At 38.5% G+C, this 27,926-nt stretch overlaps 1 protein-coding gene across 3 annotated transcripts in view; it reads right to left on the bottom strand.

Annotated features, from left to right (window-relative positions):
• Nucleotides 1-1,227: 1,227 nt before the first annotated feature.
• The window catches only part of LOC136878954 (ketosamine-3-kinase), a 116,189-nt gene continuing 89,490 nt past the window's right edge, over nt 1,228-27,926 (bottom strand). For all 3 annotated transcript variants that reach the window (XM_067152592.2, XM_068228886.1, XM_068228887.1), the window contains one exon: nt 1,228-4,756. In XM_067152592.2, the coding sequence (XP_067008693.2) occupies nt 4,693-4,756 (64 nt within the window). In that variant the 3' untranslated portion in view covers nt 1,228-4,692. The remainder of the gene's footprint in view (nt 4,757-27,926) is intronic.

Here is a 27,926-nt window from a genome sequence, read left to right as displayed (position 1 = left end):
GGTTTCTTTCTTCAAGCCCGCCTGGTGGCCATGATCATTAAGGCACTGAAGTCTAAATGGTCTGACACTGTGGTAAGCCGGTATGAGTCCCGTTGATTGAAAATATTTTCACCATCAGAATGTTGGCCGGCAGGGTAGGGGAGGTGGTGGTATACAATTTCTAATCACTACTTTGCGTTCCAAAAGCCTGGATTAAATTCCAAACCTTTCTGCACTGCTCATATAGAGTGTAGAGTGATGGTTATTTGTCCGTCTGTGCTATTCGACAGGAGTAGGCTATGTGCCGGCACTGGGTTTCACCCTCTGCCTTCCTACTACCATATATCACGTCATTCATTTCAACTCATTAACTCCTCTGATGAGGTTGACGTCACAAAGAGCATCCAGTCATAAAAACCCGTCATGACAGATTCATCTCACCTCAAATCCAACCCCGTAGAGAAACGGGATAAGGGTTGCACAAACAATAATTTCTTTCTTCAGCTTATCCCAGTTATTTCTGGGGTCACTAGAGTCAACTGGGCTCATTTTGGTTTTGGCCATGGGGTTGAGGTCAGATGCCCTTCCTGATGCCACAGGATTTTTGAGATGGAGTTCTCAGCCCAGAATCGACATGGATTCAAACCTCAGCCTTCCAGGTAGGAAGCCACCAACTAAGCCACTGATCTAATCATGCTCCCACACACAAACACAATGGTGTTACATTCATTTAAGCAATTAATGTGTAAAGTTATCCTTTTTACACATTAGTGGTTGAATTAGAGCAGGGCATAACCAAACCGCAAAAGTGATCAAGAGGACTATAGAGTCTCCACCACATTCTAAGAAGAAATGGGACAAGGTGCTGAGAGAAAGGCATTCCTTCCATACATCCCAACTATTATCGATGTGATCTGTATAACATCAAACTGTAGAGTCTCCACCACATTCTAAGAAGAAATGGGACAAGGTGCTGAGAGAAAGGCATTCCTTCCATACATCCCAACTATTATCGATGTGATCTATATAACATCAAAATATCCCATGTGTTATGCTCTGCTAAAGATGCTCGGGAGTCTCACTCAGGTGCAGATGTGTACTGTATTAAGGCTGACTTGATTAAAAACATGTTAGTATTGTAAAGGTGGAGTCTCTGAGAATTTCACACGAATACAGAATTCTCTTGATAAGTCAGAGATAGAATCTAATAGTAACAGAAGCGAAAATGAACTGATTCCGTGTATAATAATAATAATAGTAATAGTAATAATAATAATGTTATTGATTTTACATCCCCCATTCTAACGGTTTTCGGACATGCCAAGGTGCCGAAATGTTTGTCCCGTAGGATTTCTTTAACATGCCAGTAAATCTATCAACACAAGGCTGTTGTATTTGAACACTTTTAAACACCACTGGACTGAGCCAGGATCGAAGCTGCCAAGTTGGTCTCAAAAGGCCAGCGCTCTACTATCCGAACTACTCAGCCCAGCCAGGTAAAAGTGTCATTAAAGCAGGATAGAAGGACAAGAGGGAGAAGAATTGAACAGGAAATGTACAAATGCCAGTTTTATGTATGTGTGTTTTAGTCTTCAAATTCAGATTTTGTTTAAGAAACGGCAAGTTGAAGTTTTTTATTCTTCTTCTGGTGCCGTCTCTTCACAAAAGGTTGGCGACACCATGGTGTAAGTTTTTCTATTTTTGTCAGAGATTCTGTATCCAAGATAATCTTCTTCGCCCACATCCTCACTTCCCTTCTATCCGACCTTCTATGGTCAGTTGAATCAGACTGTACGTGTCATTTCGGAAGATGTGACAGAAATAGTCTTCTCTCCTGCATTTGCAAAGGTAAAGACTTCACACGGTTTTCTGGCTCGACAGAGTACCTCCTCATTGGCGATGCGGTCTATCTAAGTTTCTCATTAATAACTCAAATCACCAGGTGAGTTGGCAGTGCGGTTAGGGGCGCGCAGATGTGAGTTTGCATCCGGGAGCTAGTGGGTTCGAGCCCCACTGTCGGCAGCCCTGAAGATGGTTTTCTGTTGTTTCCCATATTCACACCAGGCAAATGCTGGGGCTGTATCTTAATTAAGGCCAAGGCCGCTTCCTTCCCACTCCTAGGCCTTTCCTATCCCATTGTCACCACATGACCTATCTGTGTCACTGCGACGTATAGCAAATTAAAAAAACCTCAAATGTGTTATTGTAAGATGTTAGCCAAGAAATTCAAAAAAGCCTGTGTGAGCAAGTCCGAAATGAGGAGATTTGGAGGAGGACTCAATTTGCCAACGTGGTGGAGCAACAGGCAAGACTGAAGTGGTGGTGGACAGGCCAAATTCTGATGGAGCAGAGACCAGAAGAGACAAGAAAGAGTGTTTCAGTTGTAAATCATCAGCCTCTGGATCTCAAGATTGCGGATTTAAACCCGGCAGGGGTAGTCAGATTTTTAAAGGATGAAATAAAGTCCAGTCGATACCCCATGCTGTATGATGTTGGCATTTAAAAGGTTTATGGTGACACATTTGGTGTTTATCTTGACAAAATTAATAAACACTTATTCATAGATCATCCAAACGATATCTAGTTTCTCTGCAATCTGGCAATGTGGGACGGAGAAATTGACGTGCAGGCGGTCTAGATGACGTCAAATCAATGCCTGCTCGTGGTAACTGAGCCCATACAATTTTAATTATTTATTATTATCTGCTACATGAAAAGATGACATCAAACACCATGGAAGGACGACTGAATTCTCACTGCCTAGCAGCCAGGGGCATAGCCAGGTGGGGTTACTAGGGCTTAGAACACCCCCATCACCCACAATAGAAATTTTACATAAATAAAATAAACAGAAACTGACAATACACTAAATAAACATTCAGAGACATAATTGTAGAACCAACAGATCTGTAATTCACTTATATCAGTGCCCGTGTAAATGACAAGTCTTGCATGCACCTTCATTTTGTTCTACCATCATTTCGAAACTATAAATAATAAAAAAACCATCAGCTGATCCTGGTTATGCTACTGCTGGCAGAGGTCGTTGACATAGAAAGGAAACAAAGAAGCCTATATTCAGGAGTGGATCAAGGCTAGAGGAGGAGGGGGAATTATTATTTTACTTTTGTTCCCTTTTCCTAACAAATATTAAGTGAAATGATCTTAATTTCTGTTAACAGTAATATCGCAAAGGCTTGGGAGTATCGTGGCACGGCCACACAGTCTATGCGTAAGTAGTAACACTTCCCACTTTCTTCTCTACTCCTCACTCCTATCAAGTGCAACCCTGATCCATGGAACAAACATATTTTTCCTTCAACTACAAGCATTTTTATCTCTATGACTTAGGTATTTCACAGACCTGTCTTATAAACTACATGAAGCTGAAAACTTGAGGCAGTATTATGTAGAACTGGACTGAAGTTAAACAGTCTTTCTCCAGCTTTACAAACTTTAAACCATTCATGCAAAAATCAAGGTGCAACAAAGAGCATCCTTCTTTATACTCAACTACACACTCCTTTTCAGGGATGTTTCAGAAGAATAAAAGAGGGAAAACTTTCGTTTGATAAAAAAGAAACACCAAGAAGGAGTTGTTTTGCTGCAAAACTCAGCATGCAGTTACATCTCAAGCCAACAGCCCAATGACTAGCATAGTAACGAGATTACTTGAATGGTTCTGAGCTCGATAGCTGCAGTCACTTAAGTGCAGCCAGTATCCAGTATTCGGGAGATGGTGGGTTCGAACCACACAATCGGCAGCCCTGAAGATGGTTTTCCGTGGTTTCCTATTTTCACACCAGGCAAATGCTGCGGCTGTACCTTAATTAAGGCCACGGCCGCTTCCTTCCCGCTCATGCTGCCTTCGGTTGTGGAAAGAAGCTTGTTACAGGCCCCTGAGCCAGCAAGAACCATTTCTAGGTACTTGGCTGAAGGAAATTTAATCTCACTACATCCATTATATGTCCTGCTATTGATATCCACCAATGTCGTCTTTGTTCGTTTAGAGTTATGCACTGATGACGCTCATGTTCCGTGTCTGGAGGCCTTGCGACTGTGCAACACACTGCCACCACTGATGGTCACACCTGTAGTAGTTACGAGGGAGACGAACAGCACAGCGATATGTGGACATTCTGCAGCCTTACTTGTTGTCCTTCAGGATAGGGCTTCCAAGAGGCATTTTCCAGTACGATAATATTCACCTGCACACAGCAAGGTATCACAAGAATGCCTCCGCAATATTGCCACACTTCCATAGCCTGTCTAATCATCAAATTTATTGCCCAACGAACATGCCTGGGACAACCAGGAGAGCAAACTTCAGCACCATAGGAGATTACAGGATCTGGAGGACCAGTCGCGGCATACATGGATGGATATGCTGCAGGCTACCATTCGAAACCTGAATGCCTCTATGGCTTCTTGTATCACATTTTGTATCCAAACTAGAACTAGACGCACAGTGTAATAAAACCTCCCTTCGTGTCCAGTTTTCTGCAATAATCAACTGTTTTGTTCTGATACTGTAATCACTTACTTACAATGTTGCAATCAACCACATCAAGTTTCTTGTGATTCCGACAACTCATTCTTGGTGCATGATATATATTTTTTTACAATGAAAGTATAGATGATCAAGGGCACTTCTGCGATGAGACTGGCGAAGTTTCCATAGCTTTGAAAGCACAAAATGCTTCAATAGCTCTTCTATTTTACCAAGCTCTTCATCAAAGATATTGACTGTCCTCTGTAGCCTGTTCCAAAATGATTCCTAAGAAAGAAAAAAGAGAAAAACTCAGTGAATAACTTCATTTCATTCACAGAATCTGTAATAACAGTTATAAAGTGAAATAATATAGTATATCGTAATATAAGTGCAGAAAAGGCTCTTTTTGCAAATGAGTATGAACGTTTTGCAATGATTCATTTCCGTGCACTACATACTATTTTTTTTTTCTATGAAACTGACCTAATTTAACAAATGAAAGGAAATTTATACAGGTTAGAATAAGAGTTTACATAATTTATTTGGGACACCACTTTCTGGAAAGATGCGTAGAATGTCAATACACATTTCTACTGTGGGATTCAAAAGTTTTCATACAGTCGAACCTGCCCTAACGGACACCCTTATTCAGCGTACACTTCCCTATACGGACAATTTTCCTCGGAACCGATTTTATTTTACATAAGACAAGTGTTAAATTGACCTCATCTAAGCGGACACCTCGAACTCCGGACAGCGGACATCGCCATTTGTCCCGTCCACTTGACTTAAGCAGACACTTTACTCGCTGCAGGACAATTTATTATGCCGGACCACGTCATCCTTTTTTTTTGAAACCATTCTTCAGACATAAGGAAATCCCTTTTGAATGTTTGTACTATTTCGAGTGCAAGGGGAGAGAAGGTACATCGCAATGCAGTTCTATCTAGTGGTGTATAGGCCTATTCCAAGAATTCTAATTGCCCAGAAATGCTGCCAAAGACTGTTGACTCACAAGTTACCTGGAGATTTTCTTCCCTTCTTGCATCATTCTATTCATAACACTTGTCTGTTAAACATGAGTAACAAGGGATTACTTCACAAAGCTGTAATGTTTGTAAATGATGTAAAGTCACTTATAATAAATCTCTATGAAATACTAATAGAAAAATGACTTAGAATAATAAAAATAAAGATACGTATGCTTATATTTAAGGTGGATGTTCTTTGCTATTAAAATGTTCAATTATTTTTACAAACTAGTTTTAGCGGACACCTCTCGTAACGGACATTTTTATTCAGAACCGATGGTGTCCGCAGAAGGGAGGTTCGATTGTACTTGAGTTTAAACTTCCATAAAAATAAATAGGGGCACCAATCTCAAACCTAATTGCATAAAATTATTGTTCCATTCTTTCTCCATTTAACAGTGTCATATAACTTTTCTTGCCATGTTTGTTTCTGCAGCTGTTGTAATCAGAATGAAGAAGAACGTGTTTTTGGCATTCTACAGATAAACCTCAACTTTAAAACCACATACAGTGAAAACTCTTTAATTCGAAGTCGGTTAATTCGAAATATGAATATTTCGACGTAAGTGCCATTCCCCACATTCAAATATAGGCCTTCATGTATTATTTCGGTCGTTTAATTCAAAATACGGTTAATATGTAATTCAAAGTTCTCATCGGACCCCTCAACTATCTAATTCAAAATCAGTACTGTAATCTGGTTGCTGCAGAGCAGCTAACAAATACAGTCATTGCAGATGACAATTAATGACAATGAGCGACTGTCTCATATCCCTCATTGTCGCATACGCCCTACTTCAGTTTTTTAGGAATTAAAGCTTATATTGCTTCTTTGTTACTTTTTTAATCGCATTGTCAACGAGCCTTATTATTGTCGTGAGGTACACGTACGGTACAGTCACAGAGTTAACTTTGTTCAAGTTTCATAGAGTCTAAATTTATTTATAATGGAATCGCAAGCAGACGAAACACCGGAAACGGAGTCTCTTCTCATGTGCCCGCTGGCGACAATTTGGTGGCACACTTAACCCTTTCCCACGGAATATCTTTGACTCACTGTCGGGCGAAACCTAGAGTAATAATTTGCTTGTCAGGTATAATTGTGGAGTACCTTCACTAAATAATTTATTCTGTAAAAACCACTTAATATATCAGTTTCAAATTTTGTAACAATGGAAAATACACTATAGTTATTCTAAAATGATACAATGAGATAACCTAATTACACGCAACACATGATACATCACGAAGCATCCAATATTGTGCATAATGTTAAATTGCTTGTTCTTGAAGTCAGTCTAAATTACTGGACATGATGGGGCTCTTATTTTCTTGATAATGCAGAGAACGCAGGAATTCACCCTAAATCTCCCAATTTATTTCATTTTCGGGATCAGTCGGATGAAGATATTTAGATAGCAAATCGTGCTTCCTCTCGGACATACAAACTATAAACAATTTTTGACTGAATGGGATTGGAAGATAAATTGACATTAGTTGGAATAGGCTATTGTGTACTTAAGTAGAGGCTCAAAGTCCGAAACAGAATTAACTGAAGAATTAAAACTGATAATTATGTTTTTACAAGTAGGCCTAATATTTTAAACGGAGACGGTACCTGAATGAACATTTCCTGTTCTGAGCCATATTTCGATTTCTCTCAGATTCATATCCTGTCCCAAATGCTTCCCATACCAGTTTTATCATCATACCTACAACTTCAAACTCACTACCGTTGTATTTGTCAACATATTGATCTAATTTGTAACAAATATCCTCCGCATTCAACTCGTTATGAGCAGCCATGTTGCTGCAATGTGTTAACATTCAGTCAGCTGTCTGTTCTATCTAAGAAAACGTATAAAATAACACTTTATTATAGGATTCCGTGCATGCCAGTGGTATCTAGGAAGCGCAGGGAATTCACTGGTTCCAAAAAGTTATATGTTTATCAGACAGATGGCAGAGGAAGTCGGTTTGAAATTCGAGTACGCTTTACTACGCAACCCGCGGGAGACAACGTGCGACTCCAGTACGCTTTACTACGCAATCCGCGGGAAAGAGTTAACCTAATTTCTGGCCTGTCAACTGTGCATAACTAGTCAATTTCAAAGTTCTTGTTGCGCCTGCATTTTATTAGTGTTTTTTTTTTTTTTTAGACGCTGCCTGAGAATTGTTTCCAATTATCTGATGGAATTTGCTACAATCACACACCCTTTCTGCTGATAGCTTCAGTTTATCGCTTCGTATTTACGAAAAAGTAATCAAAATAGATGTGTGTTCTAAACATTCAGTTAGAGCAAGTCAGTCTATTTTAAGACTGATGAAACCTGGACTTCTTTATTATTCCCCAATTTTTTCAGCTTCCTTTTATTTTTGTTGTATTCTAGACTGAAAAAAAATGGGAATTATTATCTTTCTTACAATTTCTGTTTTATTCGTCTTGAGGATCGGAGGTATCCCGGTTCGAGTCACAAATACAACAATACACAAATACATAATTTCAATATTTTTTTGTTACGCAGAAATTCCTTTAATTCGAAGCTACGTAACTCAAACTCTGTTTTTTTTTTTTTTTTGAATTATCGAGGTTTTACTGTAACATCTGAATGTTTCAACTGAACATAATGTAATGTGTCATAATCTTAAGAGTCCTGGACTCTCTGCTTTCCTTTCTTTCCTATCATTACAAATTTGTTTACATACTCTTCAGATAAATCCCAGCTTATCCTTTTATGTTTAATTGTCTCTTCTTTAAATTCTGATCATTCCTCATTCAATAGTTTCTCATAATAATCTGCCCATTTCTTAAAAGGTATCAGTTCAATATTAGTTTTCTTCTGTACATTCCCCTCAGTGTCCTTAAAGCCGCCCATGCTGCATGGGTTTGCTTAAATCCTAACTAGCAGTTTATTTCTGCACATACCTTCTCGCACTATTCATTTTTAGCTCTTCTGACTTCCTGAAATAAAGGCAACCCTTTTCTGTTCGTTATATGTTTTCCTATCTTCTTCTGTCTTTGTATTTAGGCATTTAGGCCTCAATTTTCTCTAAAACAACTTGATTTATCCAAGTATTTAATTTTTGTTTCCCCTGAACAGTTCCCAGCACTTGGTGTGCTATCTTCTTACAGCCGTAATTATGTAATCATACAATGTAATACCTTAAAATGTACATCTAATTCATTTTCCAGCCTTTGTTTATATAACTGCTTGATATTTTCATAATTAAAAAGTGTGATATAAAATTTAACATTCCAGTTTTATATTTTGATTATTTTTCTCATCTATGTGTCACCCATCAATTTAAATAGTATTTCTCCTTTCAACAAAAAGTGATCAGATCCTCACTCAGCACCTTGATATACATTTACATCTGGCATTTTAGTGGAGCTCATTTGTTTTGTCATCGTACTATATAATTTGTTATAAACTTGAGATTTTTAAAATCTTTTGAACCCATGTATATTTGTAGATTTCCTTTTGATAAAAAATACATTGTTGAACTAAAAATAATAATAATATTATTATTGGTTTTACATCCCATTAACTACTTTTACGGTTATGGTTTCTGGAGATGCTGAGGTGCCAGAATTTAATCCTGCAGGAGTTCTTCTACTTGCCAGTAAATCTACAGACAGATGCTGAGGTGCCAGAATTTAGTCCTGCAGGAGTTCTTTTACTTGCAATTACATCTACAGGCATGAGGTTGGCGTATTTGAGCACCTTCAAATACCACCGGGCCGAGTCAGGATCAAACCTGATAAGTTGGGGTCAGAAGGCCAGCGCCTCAACCATCTGGGCTGTTGTTGATCTTCAGATCAAACTATTCATATATGTTGATTAACTTGTTCCTGTTATTGTTCCTTACTTTTTCTCCAAACTTCGTGAACACTTGACTGTCTATTTCAGATCCATACATGTCACCCATGATTACTATCTCTTTTCTTCATACAATACATTCTAGAGTATCTTGAAGTTACCCAGTACCATTCTTTTTTTTCAGCATCATTAGTCGGTGTAAAGTATGCCATTACACTATTCCGGAAGTGAAATTCAATCGAGTTGGAGTAAACATGATTACCCACAACGAAATTAAACATATTATTATTATTATTATTATTTGAAAGAAAGATCCTTCGCAAAATAATGGGTCCAAAGATTGTGGATGGACAGTATAGGCTGCGAGGAAGGGAAGAACTTTACCGAGACAATGAAAGGCTAACTGAGTCCATGAGAAAACGGAGACTTAAATTCTATGGGCATTTATTTAGAATGGATGAGAAGAGACTAACGAAAAGGATTTTCACAATACTAGACAGCAGACCTAAAGTGTCGGACAAATGGTTCAGGGAGGTAAGAAAGGATCTCAAACAGGTGGGACTAAATTCGGAAGACATCTCAAACCGAACAAAGTTTAGGTCAGTGATCGACAGATTTCAGGGATTCCATGACGAACCAAAACTTAACCGTGGGTGGACGGACGAAAGAAGACAGGCTGCCAGAGAGAGGATGCTGAAGTTCTGAGCTGTGAGGAAGGCTTCCAGAAACATGTAATTGTTATCTAACGTGGTCTCTAATGGCCGTAAACGAATATATATATATATATTAGCGTATGATGTGTACATTACTTTACAATGGCGAAAAATGAAAGTATCCTCCTATTCAATACATCATATATTCCGTCATTAGACGGAGTAAACAAGTTCAGACATGTTTCGGCTCGTTTGAGCCATCTTCAGTGAAAAAATTAGGGAGGGGGGGGTTGGAATAATTTACATAATATGAGTTGAAAAAATGCTAAAAAACATAATGAAAGCGCAAATAAACAAACAATAGAGAGCCTAGACAGAAACAAAATAGCACAAATATACAATATTTACATCAATATGCAGAGCAAAAAACAACTTATTGCGACAAAATTCAGTGAAACAGGTGTTAATTTGAAATAATAATCGATACTAAAAACTGCGTTAACCTAAGAAACAAGGGAATGAGAAAACAAATGATGCAGATGGAAATGAATAATAGTAGCACATGGTGAGGTTGTGGACCTCATAGTTTACAAATTATTAGTTTATAAAAACGACAAAACAGTTTGAAATCGCTGTCAAAATCCAAGTGGAAACCCATCACATCAAAATGGTCAGGAGGAGAGCGGGAGCAAACATTTTGAGAGAAACCAAGCCTGAATTAACCTGCAGGCGAAAAGCCTGTGATAAGGAGAAAAAAACACCTTAAATTTAAGGCTTCAGAAATAGCAGCATTCTTAATATCTTCTCAATCTAGCGGTCCCTTTCTTCATTATTGTTTCATAACGTTGGCTGGTGTTTTGCCTTATTATAGAGGGGTCGGAAGGGCCGCATATACAAATATGAGAAGCTGTGTTAGGTAGAAGAAAGATGCATAGTAAATTGTAGTAATCTAGTGGAAACCGTCAATGAAGTTCTAATGGTGTGCAGTAGGTGGTTGTTCTCTCTAGTGGCCTGGCTTTCTCAAAGTAACGGTCTCGTTCGCGTGATCGAGTCTATTGTTGGTTCGGCTGTTTTGTCGTTTTTATAAACTAATAATTTGTAAACTATGAGGTCCACAACCTCACCATGTGCTACTATTATTCATTTCCATCTGCATCATTTGTTTTCTCATTCCCTTGTTTCTTAGGTTAACGCAGTTTTTAGTATCGATTATTATTTCAAATTAACACCTGTTTCACTGAATTTTGTCGCAATAAGTTGTTTTTTGCTCTGCATATTGATGTAAATATTGTATATTTGTGCTATTTTGTTTCCGTCTAGGCTCTCTATTGTTTGTTTATTTGCGCTTTCATTATGTTTTTTAGCATTTTTTCAACTCATATTATGTAAATTATTCCAACCCCCCCCCCCCTAATTTTTTCACTGAAGATGGCTCAAACGAGCCGAAACATGTCTGAACTTGTTTACTCCGTCTAATGACGGAATATATGATGTATTGAATAGGAGGATACTTTCATTTTTCGCCATTGTAAAGTGAAAACCGTCAATACGGAATGATTCTAATATCTTGTAATGATGTGTACATGACAATCAAAATATATAAACATAATACAAAATATACAAATATACATGTTGGTGACACCATCAGGACTTCATTTTTATATTTTAATATCCAATTTTTTAATAATTTATTAAAGTCAGTTAGTTCGAATAAATTTGGGATACCTAATATATTTAATTCTTCATACTCTAATACTCCTCCCATACCTACAGATATTAGGCCTACTTCCAGAAATACGGTTGACTCCACCCCTTTGTCAGCCTCCTCACAATTGACTCCACCCATCCTCTCCTCCCTTCCACACTCCCCTATTCCTCTCCCTCAGAGTTCACTGCCGCCTCTGCAGCACAGTTACAACACCAGACTCAGAGCCAACAGAAGGGCAGCAACCAACACAACAGTAGATAATAAACAACAACTTTCAACTAACATGTAAGTCCTCATCTGTTTCAACTTATGTAATCCGAATTCTCTTCTTATGTTCAACTTCTTAATTCATCTTTTCCTTCTCTTACAGAAAACATTATTTCAGTATCTACTGACATTTCCTGGCAAGGTTACCTACCGGTACTAAGGGCCACTTACAATTTTTCAACTGATGCTTCTGTCTCACTTTATGCTGACGAAGTTCATCAGCGGCCTTGGACAGATTGTATTTATGACAATCATGTTTATGCTTGTGTTCACGCCCTCATATTGTTGGCTTTATATTATTACCACTTTGGTTTTCCACTAATATTTTAAATCAACTGTTTTAATCAGAATTTTAATGGAAGAAGTTTTAGTCTCCGACAAGATTATAGTTTAATCATTGACAGTGTTTCCATTAGCATCTTTATATATTGTATCATTTTTCACATTTTTATGTCCCGAATTTTAATAACTGGCTAAACTTTTAGCTTCCACTTTTAATATTAGTTGTACTCTTGATGAATGTTTTTAGGGCGAAACATGTCCCATTTAACTGAGACTCTATTTATGTAACCACTATAAGTGAAAATAAAAGTACTGAATAGGTGGAATAAATTAAAACACGTTTATTGTTGTTGAACTGTAAATTTACAATACGGACCAAAAATGAGATTTATAACATGTAATAAATGGAATTTCCTGCCAGCTAATAACAGCATGTTGCCCTGTATTTGGAATGCCCGCTTTCGCAATAGGAAGGCTGCTACTTGAGTAGTTGACATCTTTATTTTGAAACGCATCCGGTGCTGCGTGATGGATGTTCGAAGATGTGGGTGCGTCAAATACGTGAATATTTCCATTTGTCCACTTTGGGCCCAAAAAGACTGGGATGCATAAATTATGCAAGGGCGATAATTATGCGAGAAAATACGGTACTTTCCTTTACCAGACGGTAAAATGAACAGAAATTTATGGATATCTCTGAACACTTGGAGATAACGTTTGTTATATTTTTTGGCCATAACGAGAAGAGAAAATACCAGAAACTGGCACCGACACAACCCCCTTAAATACATTCAACTCATTAAAATCATATACTTAAATATGCGAAACTACCACATACAAAACAATTCAATATGTCCCATACATTATTAACATACGACTTTGACAGAGGGGGAAAGCCTCGAAACACAAGAAAAACCACATGGCCTGCAACTCCGACGAAACTACGAACAGAAACGATGTCAGCAACGCGCGAACAACACAATAAGAAACTTATTTTTTCGTCCTGATTAACTGAGTCGCTAGCGCGCACTAGTCTCTCTTGCTTGCAGGACGATTGCCATCCCGAATCCCCAGCTGTATAAAGTGCACACGCTGTTGTGGTGAGCGGGAAACACGATACACAAAGGCGAAGGACAAAACACACACGAAATAAAGCATCAAATAAATACGCATGAAAATGAGGTTTCGTAAATTACACGAGCACACAAGAATTTATCCTAGCGGAAAAGTACAAATGGCCATACTGGAGGTTATATTGGTCAAAAATAGGAAAAAGTATAAATAAATAAGAAAATCGGAAGACGAGTTAAAAACGGAAAGTTTCCGGGAAAATCGGAAGGGTTGTCAGGTATGAACTGAGATTTAATCGGTGGAAAAGATGAAACTATATGAAATTTTGAAGCAATATTAGATATTTTTAAGAGGCGTAGAGATGTGGCGACCCCATCGCCCAGTGGGCAACCACTGCAATCAGCCTCCCGAGGATTGGCGGGTAAACCAATACTTAACCGACATGAGGAAATGCGTGTCAGGCACCGACCATCTAGTGAATAACAAAGTAACGACGCAAAAATGCATGGTAGGCCTAGCAAGCCAGTGGTAGCGTCTTCGAAGTGCTATCAACAATCAAACGAGCCTCGGATGGAGATAAAAAAAATACCAAAATTGACAAAGTCTTCGAGCAGATCTGGCAGGTATGACGGACAACATGGCTCTGATGAAAGACAGATATGTCCGAAGAACAATGTAAGAATTGGGACTAAGTATATTTTAATCCTGACTTGAAAACCTGAAGAACTTATCGATATGATGAAGATGAAAAATCTATCCATATTGGGAATGAGTGAAACAAAATGGAGGAAGGCAGGTAGCAAGATTCTCAGAGATAGCTGGGGTACAAATTAGTATGGAGTGGACACGAGGAAGAGGCCAGATAACAAAAGACGTGGATGCCATTACTGAAGTTGAATGTAGTGGTCAAGAGAATGATCAATTCTGTCAAGATCTAGAAGATATCATTGATGAAGAAAATGCACAAGTTGGAACAGACAGACATGGTTATGACGAAATCATTGGACCACATGGATTTGGGAACAGAAATGCAGAAGGCGAACAACTGCTTGGTTTGTGCAGAAGAAATGGATTGATCATCAAAAATACCTTCTTCCAAAAACAAGCACAAGATAACGAGATATAGCTTGGATGGAAAACATAAGTCTCTCATTGACTATATCATCACTAACAAAGGAGGAGGGAAATATGTAACTGATGTCAAAGTTATCCCCAGTGAGAGTATGGACAGTGATCATAGATTATTGATTGCAGACCTAAATCATGTGGCTAACACAACCCTGAAGTAAAGAAAAAGAAAACGTAAAGTGAAGACTTGGAGATTAGAAGAAGCCAAACTGAAGGAAGAAGATAAAATAAGGATACAGAGACATTTACCAAAAGGGGAAATGAATACAGAAGAAGAAGAATGGAAAATTTTTAAAGATACTTTGGTGGGTGAAGCTAAAGACCTATGTGGAGTAACAGAATCGACCATGAAAGAAAACGAGACACCTTGGCGGAATGACAGAGTCAGATTGGCTATAAAAGAGAGAAATTGGACCCAAAAAAAAGATGCTAGACAAAGAAAAGCAAAAAGATGCACAAGAAATGGCTTAACTACAGGAACTCTACAGGGCAAAAGACCTCACAGCTAAGAGGATAGTAAGAGAAGAGATAAAGAAAAAATGGAATGAGTTTGTGGAAAAGTTGGAAGAGGACAGCAGAGGAAACAAGAAAATTCTTTACAGAGTAATTCAAAACAAGCGAAATAATCAAGGACATCAAGGTAAGAGAGCAGGACAATGGATCAGTAGTACAAGAAGAAGATGGAATCAGGAGAGAATTCAAGACCTTCTTTGACAAGCTCCTGAAAGGAGAGGCATCAAATGTAATTCAAAACAAGAGAAGAATCTGGAAAAAGTGTAGAGCCCAGCAAAAATATAGCGCCACCAATCATATGGCTGGAGATAGAGAAGAGCCTTGAAAGTATGAAGAAAGGGAAAAATGCAAGAATAGATGAGTTAAGTGTGGACATGTTGAGAACAGGAGGAACCCCAGCAATCCAATGGCTATATAGACTACTAAAGGTAGTATGGCAGCAAAATACCATCCCCAAAGACTGGAAGAAAGGTATAATTGTACCTATAATCAAGAAAGGCAGCAGACGGAAATGTATCAACTACTGTGGCATCACTCTACTCTCCCATGGACTAAAAATTCTGGAGAAAATTATAGATAGATTACGAGAAATTGTAGAACCACTTTTAGAAGAGAAAGAATATTGCTTTAGGCCTGGAAGATCAACAACAGATCTTATATTTGCTGTCAGGATGATAATGGAAAAACATTGCGAAAAAGAGAAGCCCTTATATCCACTGTTCCTTAACAGTGAAAAGGCCTATGACAGCATACCAAGGGAGCTTATTTGGGAGTGCCTGAGAAGGCTCAAAGTTCGAGATAGTCTAATTTCAAAAGTTAAGGTGCTTTACGAGAAAAACAGAAGCTGTGTACAATTCGGTTCTGGACTGTCAGAATGGTTTCAGACAAAAAGGGGAGTACAACAAGGTAGTGCTTTGTCACCCCTATTATTTATCATTGTAATGGATACCATATTAAAGGCACTAAAAGAAAAGGGGCAACAAGACTTAAAAGCATTTGCATTTGCAGATGATGTAGTAATTTGGGGTAACTCAGAGAAAGATGTGGAAGAGAGGCTGCAGGGGTGGAGTCAGGAGTTTGAGAGATATGGATTAAACATCAACAAGGCTAAAACGGTGGTGTTAAAGGTACAGAAGTCAGAGTCAGTCAGAAATCATGCTAAATGGCACTAAGCTGGACTGTGTCACAGAATTTAAGTACTTGGGTAGTATAATGTCCAAGGATAACGTAGCTAAATATGAAGTAAACAGTCGAATCAGCTAAGCAATACATTTTTACCTCCAAGTAAGACAGCTACTAAGGGATAAACAAGTACCACTCAAAACCAAGAAGACATTGTATAAATCATAGTACACCCCTATCCTCACATAGTCTGGAAACCGCTACATTAACAAGAAAGGACAACTCGAAACTCCAAGCAGCAGAAATGAAGTTCCTTCGCACAATGGTCCAGAAGACCAGGAAGGATAAAATCAGGAATGAAAGTCAGAGAAGATGCAGGACTAGAAGACTCCTTACTCCAGAAGATCCAAAAGGCAAAACTGAAGTGGTTTGGTCATGTGAAAAATATGAGTGCCAATAGGTCTGCAAGAAAGGAGTATGAAAGAGAAATAAGGGGAAGGAGACCAGATGGCAGACCTAGAGAAAAATGGACAGGCTTAGTGAAGAAGGATGTAGAAAAGAAAGGACAGGATTGGGAGCGAATTGTGAACAAAGAATGGTTCATGGACTAAACAAAATGGAAGGGGCTCGTATACCACACCTGGGAAACTGGAGTTGGTCAACGATAACGATGATGAAGATATTTTTAAGAATAAACCCTGCCAAATCCCAAATTTTAAATATAAGTTACTAGTAAATGACTGGACTCCATGAAGGGGAAAAGTTGATGATATTCCAGAAAAATATTTCAATTAAGTTAAAGAAATCATACAAGAAATGTTATCTGATGGTATAATAACTAAGACAGCTACACCATACCTCAATCCATTGGTAGTGGTAAGAAAAAGCAACGGAAGCATAAGAATATGATTAGATGTCAGAAAACTAAAAGAAAAACTAATTCCAGAATACGACCAAGTACCGAAAAGAAAATATAGTGTAAAGAAATTTAGGAACATGTGTTATTTTACTAACATGGATTTCACATCATCATTCCATCATATTGTCTTGGAAGAAAAATCGAGATTGCTTACTGGATTCATATTTAACAACCAAACATATGCATACTGTAGGCTACCGTTCGGTCTTAAGAACAGCTGTACAGTGCTGATAAGGGTCTTGGACAGAAACTTAATATCGTAGGTGAAACATTACGTGACATGTTATGTGTACGATCTGGTATTCACAACGCAAACATTTGAAGAGCACTGTGAAAAAATTGGCAAAACTCTTAGAAAACTTGAAGGCATAGGTTTTAAGATAAAGCTGACGAAATCAAAGTTCTGTCAAAAACAGATATTATTCGTAGGACACATTATTGATGGAGCAGGGATACGACCTCATCATCATCATTTCCCTTTATCCAGCTGTAGCCGGGTAGGGGCAAATATGGTTCCTCTCCACTTTCTTCGGTCTTTCTACCACTCCTCCAACACTGTGTCCCAGTCCAGGTTTCTTTCTATAATGCTGCGTTGGATGGTATCCTTCCATCTCAATCGTGGTCGTCCATGGCCTCTCCTTCCTTGCATTTGCATTTCCATCACCTTTTTTGGCATTCTTTCGTCGCTCATTCGCTTTATGTGCCCAAACCATCTTAGTCGGCTCTTCTCTATTCTATCATTCATTTTTTCCACTCCAACTTCTTCCCGGATTTTCTCATTCCTTATTTTGTCTCTTCTACTCTTCTGTATCACACTCCTCAAGAATTTCATTTCGGCTGCCTGTATTCGACTCTCATCCTTCTTTGTCATTGTCCAAGTTTCTGCTCCGTAAGTTGTTATGGGTACGTAATACATCTTGTACATAGTATCCTTTGCTTCCATTGGCACATCCTTGTCCCATAACATGTTTCTTACACTATGATAGAAACAACTTCCAGCTTGAATCCTTTTACTAATCTCAGCATCCAGTCGAGCATTCTCCTTTAATTCACTCCCCAGGTATTTAAACGTTTCCACTACTTCCAGGTGCTTGTCTGCAAGTCTAATCGGACCTTTCCCTTCTTTCTCCCCTTTAGTCATAACAAGAGTTTTACTCTTTTCTACACTTATTTTAAATCCACATTCTTCGATCTTCCCATTCACCACATTCAACTGTTCTTGAACCTTCCTGTCGTCTTCTCCCCAATCACAATATCATCTGCAAATAACATCATGTTCATTTCTCTTCCTCCATATGCTGCTTTTGCTGTTCTCATGATGTCATCCATTACTATTGTAAACAGGATTGGTGATGGAACACTTCCCTGTCTCAGCCCACTAGTTATTTTGAACCAACTTGTCCTGCCAACTTGTGTTTGCACGCAACTACAACATTCCTTATACAATGCCATGATCATTTTTATTAATCCCTGTCCAATTCCTTTTTGCACCAGACTGTCCCAAACTTTCGTCCTAGGGACATTGCCTTTTCAATATCAATGAATGTCATCACCATATCATTCCCGTACTCCTAATGCTTTTCCATTAGTTGTCTCATAATGAAAATGGGCTCTATTGTTGACCTTCCACTTCTGAAACCAAACTGATTTTCCTGTATCTGCTTCTCAACCCTCAACCTTATTCTACTTTCCAGTATCCTTTCCATTATCTTAGCAACATGGGATATTAGAGTAATTCCCCTGTAGTTCTTCAAAACTTTCTTATCACCTTTCTTGAAAATTGGGATGATTATTCCTTTTTGCCAATCCTCAGGGACCTCCTTATTCTCCCAGACATTCCTGAGAACCCGATATGTCCACTGCAGGCCTACAGCTCCAACTGCCTTTATCATCTCCAGTGAAATTTCATCTATTCCAGCAGTTTTTCCATTCTTCATCTTTCTTACTGCCATTTCAATTTCATTCATTGTAATTTCTTTATCCATTTCTTCATCAACTAATTCCCTTTCCTGGTCGTCCATTGAATGACTGTCATCCGTTCTTATGTTCAGCAGCTTCTGAAAATACTCTCTCCATCTATTCCTTATTTCTTCTGGCTTTGTTAAAATTATGCCACCTTCATCCTTCACAAATCTGGTGTTTACTTGATCTCTCTTTTTGTTTCTTAAGATACCATACAGTAATTTCTTGCTGCCCTGTGTATCATCTCTCAATTTCTGTGTGAATAAGGCCCAGCTTTTCCTCTTTTCTTCCTCCACTACTTTCTTGGCCAAATTCTTTGCCTCCACATATTTTCTTCCACTTTCTTCAGTCTTAGATGTTTTCCATGCTTTCCATGCCATTTTCTTTTCCTTCACTTTAATCTTTACCCTATCATTCCACCAGTGTGTTTCTTTGTCTTTCACATTTCCTGATGTTCTACCACACACCTTTTCTGCACATCCAACCAGTGCTTCCTTAAATCTTTTCCATTCCTCTTCAACATTCCCCACCTCTGTCCTGGGTACCAAGGGTATTATTTCCCTTTGAAATTCTTCTTGTATGCTTTTCTCCTTCAACTTCCATACTTTAATTCTTCTCTTTCTTCTTAATTGGGGTTTTTCAATCTTTCCAACTTTCAATTTTCCTATCACAACTCTATGATCTCCACCAAAGACTTCTTCAGGCATGGCTGTTACATCTACAAGGTTCTTCCGGTGTTCTTTCTCTATGATTATATAATCAATCATGGTTTTTGTTCGTCTGTCTCCCCAGCCATACCTTGTAATCTTCTGACTGTTCTTCTTCCTAAACCAGGAGGGATACGACCTAACCCAATAAAAATAAAAGCATTCTGTGATTTTCCTTGCCCAACGAAGATTAAGCAAGTGAGGCAATTTCTAGGGATGATGGAATTCTTCGCTGACCATTGCGATGGATATACTAAAGTAGCAGCACCGTTACAAGAGCTCTTAAAGATAAATAACAGGTGGAAAAGGAATGAAGAAACAAAACAGGCATTCCTGGAAATGAAAAAGTTAATGTTTAACAGTATAAAACTAGGCTATCCAGATTACAAGAAAGAATTTATTATACAATCGGATGCACTAATATAGGAATAGGAGCATGTTTATACCAAGAGGAGAAGAACATCCCCAAAAGACACATATATTTGGCATTCACCACTAGGAAACTAAGAAATCATGAACAACATTATACAACAACGGAGCAAGAACTCTTAGCAATAGTTTATGCCTTGCAACAATGGAGGAAAATTATATGTGGGTAGCGTATAATTATAAGAACAGATGATAAAGCGTTGATTTTCGGATTAAAGGCAGCAGTTCCAAATGAAAATTGAACATTGTAGCAGAAAGGATTACGTATTGGCGGATGTATTAAGTCGAAATCCAATGGAACAAGAAGAAATAGTCCAACATATAGAATTAGTACAACAAGATGAGGAATTGCTGGATAAATTGCAAAAGTCGGATGAAAATCTAAATCGCATCATAAGAAAATTAGCAGAAAATATTCCTGACAACGCCAGAGAAACGGGAATAACACGGGTATATGTATTAAGAAATGAGATGCTAAAAAGCTATATAGATAAAAGCAGAGTTAAAATACGTATTGTGATACCGAAGGAGTTGCAGAAAAATATTATTTGGCATACCCACAGAATCAATGGACATGGAGGCATAGATCAGGTGACACAAACCATCTTAGAGTGGTTCACTTAGAAAGAGTTAAGGAGAATGATTAACAATACAATTAGACATGTGACATCTGTCAAGGAACTAAACATAATACATTCTTAACCAAACACCAACTTATCGCCATACTGCCGACCAAGCCATGAGAGATGTATACAATTGATATTTTTGGTCAGCTACCTACAGGCAAAAAAGGGCGAAAGTTCATTGTGGTCATCATGGATGTATTCTCCAAGTATATATCGTTGCAACCAATCTAGAGGGCAAATTCTAAACAAGTCTTATGATGCATATTGAAAATCGTACTGCCTAAAATGGGAAAACCAAGTAAAATACTAACAGACCAGGGATTACTGTGCTGTATGCATTTTCGATGCCTTGTACTTACATGGAAAGTACCCAATGCCCTTAAAACATCATGGCTTATCGAACATTCTTATGACAAGGGGAGGAAGTCGGAAATCTCTCGCTTCTCTCTGCATTGCAACAAAGGACAGCGACTCTATCCTTGTACCAGCTTGTACGATTTCCCGCCATGGCATTTGTCGTAATTCAGAAATGCCAACCCTTGATTCACAGTTTAAGCCTTTCAAATGCCATGGAAAAAAACTATTTCCGAAATGTATCCCACAAAGTGCATTTCGTCGCTGCCGGGTCAAAACCTCCTATGTGAAATATTTTAGCTTAGAACTTTGGCCGGTAAGGTTCTGTCATCTAAGGTGCAATACTGTGTGAATATTGTCAAGGCATTCTCGCTCCTCATAATGTATGTGCTGCGGGTCAGTATATCTCAAAAAATATTATCACATACGAGGTTTAGTCCCGGCAACGACGATTTATACAGTGAAACCTCGATTCTCCGTTTTTCGAGGGACCATGAAAATAAAACGTACAATACGGGAAAACGGAAAATCCGGGAATGAATGAAAACCATCAGCAATTTGGCTAAACATCACAAAAATGAAATATGTATAATTATAATCTTACAAAACTCCTAAACCAAACCAAACTACAGCCCCAGTGGGACTTTGCCTGCCAAGCGACCGCTGCTCAGCCCGAAGGACTCCAGATTACGAGGTGCGCATGGTCAGTGCGACGAATCCTCTCGGCCGATATTCCTGGCTCTGTAGATCGGGGTCGCCATCTCACCATTAGATAGCTCCACAATTAAAGGTAATCACATAGGCTGAGTGGTCCTGGAACCAGACTTATATCCAGGTAAAATTGTCTGACCTGGCGCAATCGAACCCGGGCCTCTGGATGAGAGGCGGGCATGTTAGACCACGAAACCGCATTAATTACCGGTACGCGAGTTCAAAATTTCGATACTTTATATTCAGTTTTACAGGGGAATATTCGTCAGTTTCCCATGAAAACTTCTTTCAGTTCAGCGACTTTGATTAAGCTAGCCAAACTCTTCGAAAAATCTAATAACGCCAAGCCAAACGACAATCGACCACAAGTAGTTTTTAATTCTCTTATCTAATAAAATAAAGCACATTAGATACGAAAGCACCCAAAATGAATGCGAAATCCGTTCATTTCTTAATCTTTCATTGTAATTTGGTCTCCGGTATACTGTTCGTAGTCAGTTTCTGGAAATCTCGTACCGCGCAAATTAGGCCTACGTCGACTTTTAAAGGTTATGTTGAACTTGAAAACATGGTTTCGAATGTAAGTATCGATTCTTAAAAGTTCTCGAATGCATTATATTCAATTCTGCGCGTCACAAATTCAATCAAATTGGAAAGATAAAAGAAATATAAAAACTTCAGAAATTACGTTTATTCGTGACCTTGAGGTCATCTGGAAAGCGCGCTCGCTGCACATGTCAGTACGAGTTTGAAATTATACCAACCACTTAAAATGTAACGTGCGCAAATAAAACGACTGCGGTTTTTGGTATTCTAACACGAAAACGTAAAATTCCCAGTCTTACGTTAGGACCTAAACAGTAATAGGCAATTCCAAGACCTCCCATGGCTTTCTTTTTTTAAAATTACATTTAGGTGCAACATGTGTTTTGGTCTCGCTAACATAATCATGTACGATAATATCAAAAATACTGAATTTGTGTTAAGAAGCAGTTTCGATTCCTGCCTGAAAGCCCAGTTACTCTGCAGTGCCCTGAGCAAAGTGCCAAAAACCTCTTCGGCAGTACGATCGAAAAAAGTAAAAATATAAACATCTAACCCTGGACATAATATGGACGTTTTATAAGTGCGAACATTTGACGAAACTCGTTCCGTCTTCAAGCAGAGCTGTCGAAATGCGCCGTGTCTCCTTGCAATTGTTGTCGCCACTCTCTGCTTTATGATTTTCCGAGATTCTCTAAACAATACCACCCGAATGCGATGCTAAGATGGTCCCTTATGCAAGTTCACCGCCGATTGCTTTTCCAGTACCGGTACAGTACTTGCTTTAATTATCGCAGTGACGGGGCGTTAACGCCAAGATCCATAAATATGCCATAGCCATCCTTTTGTGAGATACAGTTTATTAAAAAACGATTGATCGAGGATTTAGCGTTGATGGGACTGGAATTTCTGGACGGTTGATCCGGGAAATCGTTTCTTCGAGGAACGGATAATGTGGGACTTTTACAACGTGATTTAATTACGATGTTCGCGGGACCACGTAATTTGAACGCATATACCGGGAAAACGTATTTTCCGGGAACGGATAATCGAGGTTCCACTGTATTATTCAAATAAAGTACTTGGATAAATCACGGGCAAACATAACCTCATGCAACGAAATAGAAAGAAACAAGATTCAAAGACGAGGACAAATTATGCTAGCTCCCCTGTGCAAGTGCCTTATTTTTTGGAATACTGTAGTTTGTATTTTTAGATGCCTTGTACTTGCACGAAAACATCGTGGCTTGATAAATTTCATTTTTATTCCGTATTGATAGTCAATCAAGATATTAGCGCCAACCCGGCAAGGTGCAATGCATATAAATATAGGAACATCGTGGCTTATAGAATTTTCCTATGATGAGGGGAGGAAGTCTTTCGCTTCCGTCTGCATTGCAACACAGTATAGTAACCTCATCTACTTTACAACCATAAGTCCATTTGATCTCGGCATTGACAAAAAAAGATGCAGTTTCATCGGCATTGACAATATTGTTCGGTGCATGCCAATTGATTATAAATATGAGCCATGTTTTTTCTCCAACTGTCAACATCGCCAGTGTTCGCGGATTTTGCTTCTCAGTTCTCTGCACAACTGCCTGCCTGCTACATGATATTGCGGCGTTCCTTAAAACACTGAATACAAACTAATTACAATTTCACTCAAACTTATCAACTACGAAACACACCGTAGACACACCAAAGCAAGTGAAAGTGCAGAAAGCTATGCCTGCAATCCGAGAAGACACATTCTATCGTGATGCCGAGAAAATTCAAATTTAAATTACTCTGTAAAATACTACTTTTTAAAAGTGTAAAGGCAGTTTTGAATTAAAAGTCTGAATTGTTTTCCATTTAAATATGACATATGAAGGCAGTTTTCTTCCATCTGCGGTTACACAAAGCATAACTGTACACCCAACACCGAAAACTACGTGACCCAGGAGTGTGTTGACAACCTTGACGCAAATAAAATTGGGGTCAATTTCGTGCCTCAAATTAAAAAAATATATTGGCTACGGGGATTATTCGCGTAAATATGGTGTAAAAGTTCTGGCAAGGATTTTGTTGAACCGTCTTCAGACTGTGCCTGAAATGGTACAGCCTGAATCTCAATGTGGGTTTTGTGCCTGAAGAGGTACCATTGACATGATCTTTTGCGCTAGACAAATCCAAGAGAAATGCAGAGAACAACAATCCCACTTCTTTTAAGTATTTTACTATCTGGAAAAGGCCTTTGATTCTGTTCCTAGAGAAGCTATGTGGATGGTATTATGGCGCATTGGCTGTCCTGGCTGTATTGTAGGCTTAATCCAGGCTCTTCATGATGGAATGGTTGGACGAGTTCTTCACCTGAATGAGCTATCAGAAGAATTCCCAATCACAAATGGGCTTAAGCAAGGCTGTGTGCTTGCCCCCACCTGAATGAGCTGTCTATGGTGAGATTGGTCATGGCAAAAGGCCTCAATGTGTTCCTTTGAAACGTTATAAAGACCAGCTTAAGAAGACTACGAAAAGCACCAACATAAATGCTAACACCTGGTGGGCAACAACAGCACAAAACCGTGTTCTTTGGCACAAAGCCACTGCAGAAGGTGTCTTACTGTTTGAGCAAGCACGTCGGAGACAAGAAATTGAAACCCATGAAAAGCAGATCCAGCGCGTCCTCCACCCACCTGTAGAAGTGACCTGTGTGGTCATTTGTTTCATATGAAGATTGGCTTGATCAGTCATCAATGTCATCTCCACAGAGTCAACATTCTTTAAGAAGAATTGCAGGAGTAAAAACGTATTCTCGGAAATGAGTAGCAGCCGCCACCGCCGATTATTTACAATATTTACATGGTTTACAAAATACTTTAATAGTACTTTGCAAGATATACTGTAAATGTATACTTAATTTCTTACTGCTCATTCATTCTCTCTATCGACAGCTTATCAGCCCTTCCTTTAAACATTCCTGTGCTCTCATGCTTTTCACTCTGCATGTCTGTAGAGCTTTAATAATGTACTGGATTTTCTGTCAGAGTAGTGAAATGAATTCATAACTACAGTATACAGGGTGGTCGGAAACAACGTGAACCAGGGAGCGTTAAGACGGTTGGTCATACTAATAAATGAAATGAAAATCTACAGCCTGCTTCCAGTTTCAACCAAGTCAGGAATGGAATGAACGAATGAAACCCCCATCTAGCGGCGAGGATAGGAATTGTGTCGGCTCCCGAAGCCAGTCTCACTCCTCTGAGGCAATGATTGATTAATGATCGCCAGATGAAATGAAATTATATTGGAGAGTGTTGCTGGAATGAAAAATGACAGGGAAAACAAGAGTACCCAGAGAAAAATCTATCTTGCCTACACTTTGTCCAGCAAAAATCTCACATGGAATGACCGGAATTTGAACCACAGAACTCAGTGGCGAGAGGCCGGCGCGCTGCCGTCTGAGCCATGGAAGCACCATACTCATAAATAATTTGATCTCTCACACAATTGTCATTTTATGGTTTGCTGAAGTTAGCCAATCAGATCGCTTTGCAGGTGAATTCAAATTGGCTTTACAAGGTGGTGTTGATAAATCTGCACGTGGCTTAAAACCAGCTTGAGAGCACCAACAGAAGAAAATTTTTGCCAGGGGAGAGATCTAAACACGGGTCTCCGAGATGACAGGATTGCGCCATAGCAAATACGCTACGGTGACAGTGGCTGAAATTCACAGTGTGCTTGTGTTTGATGCTGATTTCTCGGCATGGGTAGCTGCTAGGCAATGTTCATCAAGTATCATGCTTACAGTGGACTTGGACTTACATTGCAACGCAAGCCTAGTCAATTACATGTTATTAAAAAGTAGGTAAAATTAATGAACGAATTAGAAAACATCTATATATTTTTAGAACAATATTACAACAAAAATTCAAACCTTAACGATATTATTGAAGTTAAAAACCCATTATACGAAATTTTACCAAAATTGTTGCAATCTATAAACATAATAACTTAATAAACAATCTAAAATTATCTTCTTCCAAGACCCATCCCACTTTAGGAGGCACAGCTCCCTCCCCTTCCGCCCCCACGGGCCAACCACATCCAATGACACTTAAACTCGACGCCCCTCCCAACCCACCCCCACCAATCTCACATCAGTATAACACTAGAAGCACAAATATTTCTCATTCAAATGCTACCATGGCAACTAACTAGCATTACAATAGTTCATCATCATCATCATCATCATCATCATCATCATCATCATCATTTCCCTTTATCCAGCTGTAGCCAGGTAGGGGCAAATATGGTTCCTCTCCACTTTCTTCGGTCTTTCCACCACTCCTCCTACAACACTGTGTCCCAGTCCAGGTTTCTTTCTATAATGCTGCGTTGGATGGTTATTACAATAGTTAACAAGATAAAATAGAAGTTCAAATGCTACCATGGCAACTATTTAACATTACAACGGTTAAAAGATAAATGAAATTCACACACTACATATTTTCTTCAACTTACATCACAAAATTAACATCACAACTGTCAAAGGGGTAAGTAATTTTCACACATATCTTTTTCTTTCTTTTTTCTCTCCTCCTTTAATATTATTCCTTAACATTTCATTCTCCTCTTATTTCAGACATAACACCTCAAGCTCTACACAACCTCATATAGTTTCCTTTTGACTTTTAATACAAGAAGCTACAACCACATCTGCCAGCTAATTTTATTATAAATATAGCTACGTTTTCCGATGAATACCAGTCATCGCTCCTAAGCACTTTAACAACTTACTACCACTAAGAGTGACTTTTATTCCTAATTTATTAAGCTATTATAAGCTACTTATGCCATCTCCAGAATAAGGCACCATATTTTACCAAATTTTAATTCAGCGCAGCAATTTTACGTATTATTTTTAAACTTCTAACTAACCACTTGTTACCACATTTTAAAAAACAAGACATCTGCAAAAGTCTATACAAATTGTACCTCTTAAGTATAAAAACAATCAGGATACTGATCTATCTTTCTTTTAGGTTTGAGATTTTTAGGCTGATGATGCCCTCAACATGGGTGAAACATGTCCCTGTATGTAATATCTTAAGAACTATATCTTAAATTTAAATAAAAAACACTTATGTATTGAACAGGTGGAATTTTTAATCTAATATTATTATTGATTTTAAGCCTAGTCAATGTCGACATCACTGTCCCATGTTGGCACCAATTCTTCAATTGGTGCTGTCAAGCCATGTGCAAATTTAGCAACACCGCCTCGCAAAGCCCATTTGAATTCACCTGTGAAGTGATCTAATTTGTTAACTTCAGCAGCTTATAAAATGACAATGGTGCAAGATACAAAATTATTTTAAATTATTGATGATTATGACCAACCCTCTCGGTTTACATTGTTTCTGACCACCCTATATACAGCAATAGAATACCAGTTGTATTTAACTTAAATTCATGTTGAAGAGGCTATAGTTAACAGGGTTAGTTCAGGATCCCCAGCAAAATGATGGTGCCCTTCTGTGCGTTCATCACATTTCCAGGGAGAAATGCTACCTCTCCATAACCTCACAAGTAATTCTAGAGAAAGGTACCCTTCACAGTAGTC

The sequence above is a fragment of the Anabrus simplex genome, chromosome 8 (genome assembly GCF_040414725.1).
Source record: "Anabrus simplex isolate iqAnaSimp1 chromosome 8, ASM4041472v1, whole genome shotgun sequence".
In the NCBI taxonomy this organism is placed as follows: domain Eukaryota; kingdom Metazoa; phylum Arthropoda; class Insecta; order Orthoptera; family Tettigoniidae; genus Anabrus; species Anabrus simplex.
This window is presented reverse-complemented; position numbering and strand designations above follow the sequence as displayed.